Below are 10,090 nucleotides of genomic sequence, written 5' to 3' on the forward strand. Positions count from 1 at the left end.
TTGTATCTTGCCTTTCTTACACTATTAGTCTCCTTCCAAAACAAATCTTTCTTCCTGAAGTTTTTCAACCCATGCACCTTCCTCTTGACCTCCAGCTAGTTTCAATAGTACACCTCTCAATCACCCACACTCCTTCCATATAATTACCACCCATACAATTCTCTTTTCCACTAACAACTTTACTTCATTATCCCACTACTCACCACCATTTCTTTTCTGCCCTTCTCCCACCATCCCCAAGCCATACTCTTCTCTTGCATATGCCAGCACTGCTTCCTTAAATACCTCATACTCCTTACCCATTCCTAGAGCTTCATTTACTCCAACCTTACGCCATTCTTCACTACTAGTACTTCTTTACACATATCTTTTCTAAGCTCACTTACTTTCATCTTCCTCTTTTCACCCATATCATTTCCTCTTTTCTGATAACCTCTACAAATCATCACCTTTGCCTACACCAGGTAATGACAAGATATACCATCAGCTGCCCCTCTCAGCATATTCACATCCATGAGTCTCTCTTTATCATGCATATCAATTACTATTTAAGCAATTAATGCCTGCTTAACATCTTTTCTACCCATCCATTTACATTTGGGTATTTCTCTCTCTATAAACCAGGTATTCCCAACCACCATTCCTTTTTCAGCACACAACTTCATAAGCTGATCACCATTTCTATTCACATTACCAAATACCCTGCATCCCTACAATATACTTGTAACTGCCACATTACTCACCTTCACATTCAAATCATCCATTACTAATATCCAGTCTCTTGCATCAAAAGTGCAGACACCACTCACTCAGAGGCTCTCAAAACACTCACCTCTCATTGCCATTCATCTTGTGGCCAGGTGCAAGAGCACTTATGATCATGCATCCCTTGTATTCCACTTATTCCTTTTTACTCACATCAGTCCGAATCTCATTTCCTTAAACTCTTTCTCTCATTCCTACAACTCCTGTTTGAGTAGTAGTCCTACTCTTTCCTTAGTTCTTGCCCTTAAATTAACCCCTGAATTTACTACTAAGACATTTCTAAACCTTCTTCCCCCATACCCTTGAGCTCTGTTTCACTCAAAGGTAATCGCATCCCCATATAAACAAAAAGGCAACTAACATGCAAGAAAAATAAAGTCATCAAACGTCTTCACCCAGATGTATTATACCATTCAGATCTCTATTCCTATAGAGTAACATCGAAAATTAAAGGTTAACTGACAATTTTTTTTAATGTGATCTAATGAGCCACCATCTGAACCTTTCTCAGAAAGCACATCATGCACACAACATAACTTATTCCTTTTTGCCATATCAATTCAAACCTTTCTCAGACTGCACATCATTCACACAATAACTTATTCCTTTTTGCCATATCAGTCCTGCTTGTCTATCATTCACATGTCATCTGTAAAGGAACACATTCCTCATATTTTTCACAATCTATTTTCACCTGGGACCTAATAGCTACATGTGATAGGCCTTCTACTCTCCCTACTAACCATCCAAGACACCAAGCATGCATAGTTTCTCACTTAGACCAACATCCTCAACTGCTCCCCTCTTCTGTATCATAGCAGGGTATATATAAAACCATTTTAGTATTTCTAAACCTATCAAACTTGAAATCTGCAACTATCTTGAGCCAACACATTAAGTCAAACATCTTAAAAACTTACTCTTCATTAGAATTTTAATATCTTTACTAACATATCCATCTGCGCCATCTAATAATTCTGATCTCACACCCTTCTATCCACTTCATTCATAAGTACCTCAAGTTCTCAAACTTATCTTAGACAAACCTAAACAAAAAATACCAGTTTGAAACACTATTCGATGATACTCACCAGCACAAGGCTTCCAGTCTTTTCCAGAAAAATTTGAAAAATCAGACAACCCACTGAGGTTAGAGGTGGTTGATGTTACGGACTGTTTATCATCTTCCTCCTCCTCCTCCTCTTCCTCCTCTTGACTGGCAGACATTCCATTAGGCCAATGCTCTGAGCACTCATTGGCTAAGCTGTCATTGGTACTGTCATTAGTGAGATGGTTTTCCATTCTACCAATATTTTCACCATGATTGGAGCTTGTTCTGCTGTGGAGAAATCATTACACTTGATCTGGTTCATTGAATAAAATTTCTTGTTTTTACAAAACTGCATATCATTGTGCCACAAGAAAATGAAAATTTGATGATCAAACACATGATTAAAGGAATTTACCACACTTAGTATTTTATGTATACTTACGGAGTTGTTATATCATCCTCTAAGCTTTGTGGTGGTGTTAGTTCATTGAACCCAGAATCTGAAGTAATTGTGAATTCAGCACCATTACTGTAACTCCCTGTAAAAAAAATCTTGTTTCTAGTAAAATACAAGAAACGTTTGTCATTTCAAGATAGATACATATATCATATTACTATACTTAGACTTTGCATGGGATGACTCAAGAAAAAAATTCAGCAAGCTCAAATTCAGTAAATCATTTTGTCAGGAATGAGATATATGACTCAATATCACACTATTGCACTGACTTAACTAGAACAAGGAGTACAGGCCTTACCCATTTATGTAAGTCATAAGTAACAGCAAACAGTATCTCTTAACTACTCTGATACTTCATTACACTTTTGTTGACATGCACAAAATAGGAAAGTATAATGTCCCTAATCCGTTAAGATATTTAAGCAGAGAAGACTTTCATGAAGGAATCTAATTTTGACAAAGGTACAATTTAAGGCTCCAACAAACTTTTGTGCGTCCTTAAGCAATACCACACCCACTTCTTACCATTCCCAAAATCAATTCAAAACACAAATACTGTGGCAAGTATTATTCAAGTCTGGTGACTTACACAACTAGTACCGTGAAGAAGTTTCTGAGCAAATCAAAGGCTTTTCTACAGAACGTAAAGTGTTCACAAGTTGGGCCATGAGCTAACAACTTATTTATGAGGAACATTCAGCATCATTGTAAGAATGAAGATTAAGCTGAAGGTAGCTTCTGGAGGTTGCATCAAGTAGTCTTCCATAAGCAGCCTTCACTGCTGGCATAAAAGGGAATTGAGGCTACAGGATGTGCAAATTATAACCTGAATAAAGATGGTCAGTATTTTTTTAAAAACATATGCAATGCTTTTCATGCATACATCCTTGGAAAAGACGTGTACTAAACATAAAAGAAAAGCACAAAAGTGATCTCTACAATTCACCTCTTTGTGAACTTTTTTCTAACTAGAACCCTACTGATTAACAAACTGCGAACATGAAATCAGTCTTCCTCAAGGAAAGGAAGATACATCCTAACAGACTAGCACAATTATGTCACGTTTTTGGAAAACTGACCAAAACATACGAAAAACTAAAAAAAAAAACTGATGTAGTGTAAACTTTATACACGTACTACATTCAGCTTATGGAAAAGAACTTCCACCATCAAACATATGATACAATATGAAATATGCTGATGAAAAAATCCCTTAAAATAAACTAGCAAAAAAATCTTTTTTGCCAACATATAAAGGCAAAAAAGTTCTGGACTACTGCACCCAAAGAATTATGAATTTAGGCATTCAATATACAGGACACTCCTGAGTTAAAACACATGATTATAACCATATACATATTCATCATTATAAGCTTTAATATTATGTGCTCAATGTGCTGAGAGGTGCAACTGGAGGGATGTCTGATCATTATCTTGAGGAGGCTAAGGTGAAGATTTGTATCGGTTTTCAAAAAAGAGAGTGAATGTTGGGGTGAGGAGGGTGGTGAGAGTAAATGAGCTTGGGAAGGAGACTTGTGTGAGGAAGTACCAGGAGAGACTGAGTACAGAATGGAAAAAGGTGAGAACAATGGAAGTAAGGGGAGTGGGGGAGGAATGGGATGTATTTAGGGAAGCAGTGATGGAGTGTGCAAAAGATGCTTGTGGCATGAGAAGCGTGGGAGGTGGGTTGATTAGAAAGGGTAGTGAGTGGTGGGATGAAAAAGTAAGATATTAGTGAAAGAGAAGAGAGAGGCATTTGGACGATTTTTGCAGGGAAAAAATGCAATTGAGTGGGAGATGTATAAAAGAAAGAGACAGAAGGTCAAGAGAAAGGTGCAAGAGGTGAAAAAGAGGGCAAATGAGAGTTGGGGTGAGAGTATCATTAAATTTTAGGGAGAATAAAAAGATGTTCTGGAAGGAGGTAAATAAAGTGCGTAAGACAAGCGAGCAAATGGGAACTTCAGTGAAGGGCGCTAATGGGGAGGTGATAACAAGTAGTGGTGATGTGAGAAGGAGATGGAGTGAGCATTTTGAAGGTTTGTTGAATGTGTTTGATGATAGAGTGGCAGATATAGGGTGTTTTGGTCGAGGTGGTGTGCAAAGTGAGGGGGTTAGGGAAAATGATTTGGTAAACAGAGAAGAGGTAGTAAAAGCTTTGCGGAAGATGAAAGACGGCAAGGCAGCAGGTTTGGATGGTATTGCAGTGGAATCTATTAAAAAAGGGGGTGACTGTATTGTTGACTGGTTGGTAAGGTTATTTAATGTATGTATGACTCATGGTGAGGTGCCTGAGGATTGGCGGAATGCGTGCATAGTGCCATTGTACAAAGGCAAAGGGGATAAGAGTGAGTGCTCAAATTACAGAGGTATAAGTTTGTTGAGTATTCCTGGTAAATTATATGGGAGGGTATTGATTGAGAGGGTGAAGGCATGTACAGAGCATCAGATTGGGGAAGAGCAGTGTGGTTTCAGAAGTGGTAGAGGATGTGTGGATCAGGTGTTTGCTTTGAGGAATGTATGTGAGAAATACTTAGAAAAGCGAATGGATTTGTATGTAGCATTTATGGATCTGGAGAAGGCATATGATAAGAGTTGATAGAGATGCTCTGTGGAAGGTATTAAGAATATATGGTGTGGGAGGCAAGTTGTTAGATGCAGTGAAAAGTTTTTATCGAGGATGTAAGGCATGTGTACGTGTAGGAAGAGAGGAAAGTGATTGGTTCTCAGTGAATGTAGGTTTGCGGCAGGGGTGTGTGATGTCTCCATGGTTGTTTAATTTGTTTATGGATGGGGTTGTTAGGGAGGTGAATGCAAGAGTTTTGGAAAGAGGGGCAAGTATGAAGTTTGCTGTGGATGAGAGAACTTGGGAAGTGAGTCAGTTGTTGTTCGCTGATGATACAGAGAAACTGCAGAAGCTGGTGACTGAGTTTGGTAAAGTGTACGAAAGAAGAAAGTTAAGAGTAAATGTGAATAAGAGCAAGGTTATTAGGTACAGTAGGGTTGAGGGTCAAGTCAATTGGGAGGTAAGTTTGAATGGAGAAAAACTGGAGGAAGTAAAGTGTTTTAGATATCTGGGAGTGGATCTGGCAGCAGATGGAACCATGGAAGCGGAAGTGAATCATAGGGTGGGGGAGGGGGCGAAAATCCTGGGAGCCTTGAAGAATGTGTGGAAGTCGAGAACATTATCTCGGAAAGCAAAAATGGGTATGTTTGAAGGAATAGTGGTTCCAACAATGCTGTATGGTTGCGAGGCGTGGGCTATGGATAGAGTTGTGCGCAGGAGGGTGGATGTGCTGGAAATGAGATGTTTGAGGACAATGTGTGGTGTGAGGTGGTTTGATCAAGTAAGTAATGTAAGGGTAAGAGAGATGTGTGGAAATAAAAAGAGTGTGGTTGAGAGAGCAGAAGAGGGTGTTTTGAAATGTTTGGGCACATGGAGAGAATGAGTGAGGAAAGACTGACCAAGAGGATATATGTGTCGGAGGTGGAGGGAACGAGGAGAAGTGGGAGACCAAATTGGAGGTGGAAAGATTCAGGGTGTTGACGTGCTGTCAGTGGATTGAATCAGGGCATATGAAGCGTCTGGGGCAAACCATGGAAAGTTGTGTGGGGCCTGGATGTGGAAAGGGAGCTGTGGTTTCAGGCATTATTGCATGACAGCTAGAGACTGAGGGTGAATGAATGGGGCCTTTGTTGTCTTTTCCTAGCGCTACCTCGGACACATGAGGGGGGAGGGGGATGGTATTCCATGTGTGGCGAGGTGGCGATGGGAATGAATACAGGCAGACAGTGTAAATTGTGTGCATGGGTATATATGTATGTGTCTGTGTGTGTGTATATATATGTGTACATTGAGATGTATGGGTATGTACATTTGCGTGTGTGGACGTGTATGTATATACATGTGTATGGGGGTGGGTTGGGCCATTTCTTTCGTCTGTTTCCTTGCGCTACCTCGCAAACGCGGGAGACAGCGACAAAGCAAAATAAATAAATAAATAAATGTCTAAAACTTGATGACATGACAAAAATTTGTTAGTTGTGTAAACTAAACATATAATTAGGCAAATGACTTTATCATTGCACTTGCAAAATGAAAATATTCACCATGGCCTAACACAACATTTGTAGATGAAGAAGTCCTACCTACACCTGTCTTTTTCATTAAAATCATACCTACACACAGAGAAGGATCTGATACATGAATCATCAACCATGTAACATTAAGCTTATAATGTCACTGTCATAAACGAATGAATCACATCAAACACTACTTACCTCCATCATAGATTCTTTTGTTATCAACCCATACTAAATCAGAGTCAACAAATCTACTATAATATGGCTATTATAACGATTCAACAGTAAACAGAAAACAGGGAGTCCTGGACAAGAATATTTTTATGTGATGCACATCACCTGACCAGATTTCTCTGCATACTGTGTCATTTCTGTTAAATTTCTTTACACGCCACATCTATAAGAACTACATTAACCAGACTAAAACAACCATATACATGAAATGATTAGCATTACCCAGCCACTCAGAATAAGAGAAACCAGCACAAGAACTTACACCTGACAGTATCTATCTCCTAACTGAACATGCTCCTAAATTCTCAGCAAGAAAAAGTTAGTTATTTAAGCAAGTCAAGGCATCGGAAGGATCAATCACGGCCAACAAATAAAAAATGGAAGAAATTATACAAGATCTGGACCAAATCTAAAGAGCGGAAGTGTAAATGTTACCTCGAACTACAACAGACATATATCACGATCCCCATAGATAAAACATACATTTACATCTTATTTATTTAATAATCTAATGTTCTTCATGTCTCTCAAGCAATTCCCCGGTCAAAATCACCAAGAGCCAGAATTAGCTCCACCACCCCCCACCACCTTAAGGGGAAAAAAGGTAAGATCTCAATACTTAAATGAGCAACATCTTCACTTCAGAGGCCTTAGATCGTTGTATATTGTTAAATAATTCTGTCACTTCACAAACATGTTATCTACATAAATGTATTGACTGAATTTATATTTAACATCACTTCCACCTTTCAATATCTGATAACTGAAAAAAATCTATTACCCATTACAAAAATACATTACCTACCAATCTAATCTTTGAAAAACTTCTTTTCAGACTCTAATATATATTTAGTATTATCATTATGACAAAATATAATCCAACTACTTAAATATTAAAATCATAATAACCGGACAAGCTTTCCCTTTAAACTTCCCGCTGCTCTCAAATAAGGTATACAATACGCAAACTAAACAGGGACTGGATTCTCTATAACGCTCGCACGCAACGCCGCCAGTTGCCAGCCGTTCGTATCCAAGCGCATTCGATCCTCTGCATCCGTCAGTTACGATGCTCACTTGTTCCTTTGTTAAATCCTAATGACTTAAGTGGGCGTATCGATCAAAATTTGACATTTGCGCTTAGAATCTATTCTAACCTACATCTGATTGCCTCGAAACACAACTTACATGCAAATAAAGAAACGTGAAATGTATAACACTATGGAAGAAAGCTAATCCCTTAAAAATGACATGATAATAGTGCGCGCGCAGCCGCCATCTTGGGTTCATCGACTGACTAGCCCCGCCAAAATACTTCGTACTTTTAGTGAAAATAAAAAAATAATGCACAAAGTTTCACAGACCTGTAAGTAGCTCCGATGTTCCTGCAAAACAGTGGAAGCCACTATCATATTGTTGGGATGATGTATCCTCTGGGAAGTCCAGTCTAGGTCGCTTTGCAGGCACAGCGGACTCCATCCCGTACGCTCTGTCCGCCATTGTCGTGCCTCTTGGATGACGTCACGCAGCGTTGCCAAACCTTCCAGTAGACAGACATAAGCGAAGGTCAGCACCGAGGTTATCATAGTCAAGACGGAAGGGGACCTCCTACCCGAAAACGCGACTTCAGGTAGTCGTGTATTAATATGAAAGCCTCGCATCACTACACCTTCTGAAACATTAGCATTTACAATAAATCTAAGTGGTTCTACAATATCCCTAACATACGACGATATATATATATATATATATATATATATATATATATATATATATATATATATATATATATATATATATATATATATATATATATATATAAACTAAACGTCTAATGAATTAGTCGCACAAAAGGCTGAAAGTATAGAGGAAATATATTCAACATAAAAAAAGAAATTATGAAAAATGAGATTTTAAAGAAAATCTTTATACATACGAGTTTAAATTTAAGTCTGATGACTGTTGTTTATAATAGGCGGGAAAGGATTTCTTTTAGAGCTCTAAACTAGCTCGTGTGGGTTCGATGTGCATGTAGTGCCGATGTGGAAGGCGAGGACGAAGGATTTCGGGTGACAAGAGATGAATCGGGTGACAAGAGATGAATGAAGGTAGCCAGAATGGTGCAGCAGATTACTTCTAGTCTGTCGGATGGAGTCCAGGTGATTACTGGAAAAAGTTAAGAGTGTCAGCTTAAGGAACACCTCTTGAAAGGTAGTATAGACAAGGGATGGTTTTGCATGCCCTCTTCGGTATCCTTTTTAGTAATCTTCTTGTGTTGTAGATAAGGAAGCAAGCCATACGATAGGTATATGTGAGATGAATGGTGCGATGTTCTTTCGTTCAGGTACAGGGAGAAAGTCCAAGTCATGAGATGAAATATAAAGACAATAATTGGACGATTTTATGATGGTAAAGATATGTTCCTTCCAACTTCCTCAGTGACATCGAGAAGCTTAGTAGAATGAACAACTTGCAGGGGGTTCCTTGTTACATGCGCTCGGCATAAACGTTTCCAACATCATGCAGGAATATAGGCGTAAATCCCCTTTCCCTTCAAGTCTTCATCTTCCTCCAGTAAGTCGTTCAGTCATTCCTGCTTTGAGGCCATTCAGACAAGTGACCCGGCATATCGGGCTTAGAAAACCTCTTCATTCCCCTACTCCCATTCAGCATTTATATCTGTCCTTGATCACTGAAAGTATGTTATCCGTGAGGTGAAGCGTACCATTATCCAGAGGAGGAGCCATCAACCAATAGGTCTCTCTGGTCGTTGGCTTAGAGTATAACAACTTCGGTCGCTCTACTTTTCCTTTACTTTCCCGTTTTGATGATACTGTAGCTGTTTCTCCCATTGGCTAAACAACTGTCTTTGGTTATCTTTTCTCCTCTAAGTCCACCTTCGATAACTAATGTTTCCTAACCCTCAGACACTTTTACTAATCCTATGCTCCTACCCTTTAATCTCCTTTCGCCCTGTCCGAGGAGCATTTCTCTCCCTGGACGAAAAGCAAGATTTATGGACCTTATGGAATCCATAACCGTAAATGGAAAGACTGCTTCCAAATTTGCGCCTTTACTTGCTCGTCTGTTCAGCTTCCCGTTTCTTAAAGACCACAACTTCTCTTTCTCATGGAACCATGCACTGACACATCCCATCCCGAGGAAGGGGGACCTCTCTCATTCCACCAACCATCATCCTGCTGCTGTACAAAGTCTTTGAATCCCTCCTCAACTCCTATTTCCTCAGACATCTTGAATCTCACGCGAGAGTCTTCTTTCTAATCATCACCACGGCTTCCGTAAGGCAAGATCTACCGGTGGTATCCTATTTTAGAAATGGTCATGACCTCTGAAAGATTTCAGAGAACCCTCTGCAATAGCCCTTGGTTTTTCAAAAGCTTTTGACGGGGCATGGCATTGGGGTTTCATCTCTTAGGTTCCTTACTTTAAGCTTTCCTCCCTCATCCTCCTCACTCATATCTAGCCTTCTCTTAGACCAA

General features: G+C 39.3%; 1 protein-coding gene across 1 annotated transcript in view; it reads right to left on the reverse strand.

Moving 5' to 3' along the window:
- Positions 1–8,110, reverse strand: part of Sirt1 (Sirtuin 1) — a 116,094-nt gene extending 107,984 nt beyond the window's left edge. Inside the window, exons 1-3 of the mRNA XM_071674820.1 lie at positions 7,955–8,110; positions 2,259–2,355; positions 1,857–2,104 (exon numbers count right to left, since the gene is read on the reverse strand). Coding sequence (XP_071530921.1) covers positions 1,857–2,104; positions 2,259–2,355; positions 7,955–8,090 — 481 coding nt within the window. The 5' untranslated portion in view covers positions 8,091–8,110. The remainder of the gene's footprint in view (positions 1–1,856; positions 2,105–2,258; positions 2,356–7,954) is intronic.
- Between the last annotated feature and the right edge of the window lie 1,980 nt (positions 8,111–10,090).

This window comes from Panulirus ornatus, chromosome 20, assembly GCF_036320965.1.
Source record: "Panulirus ornatus isolate Po-2019 chromosome 20, ASM3632096v1, whole genome shotgun sequence".
Taxonomy (NCBI): Eukaryota; Metazoa; Arthropoda; class Malacostraca; order Decapoda; family Palinuridae; genus Panulirus; species Panulirus ornatus.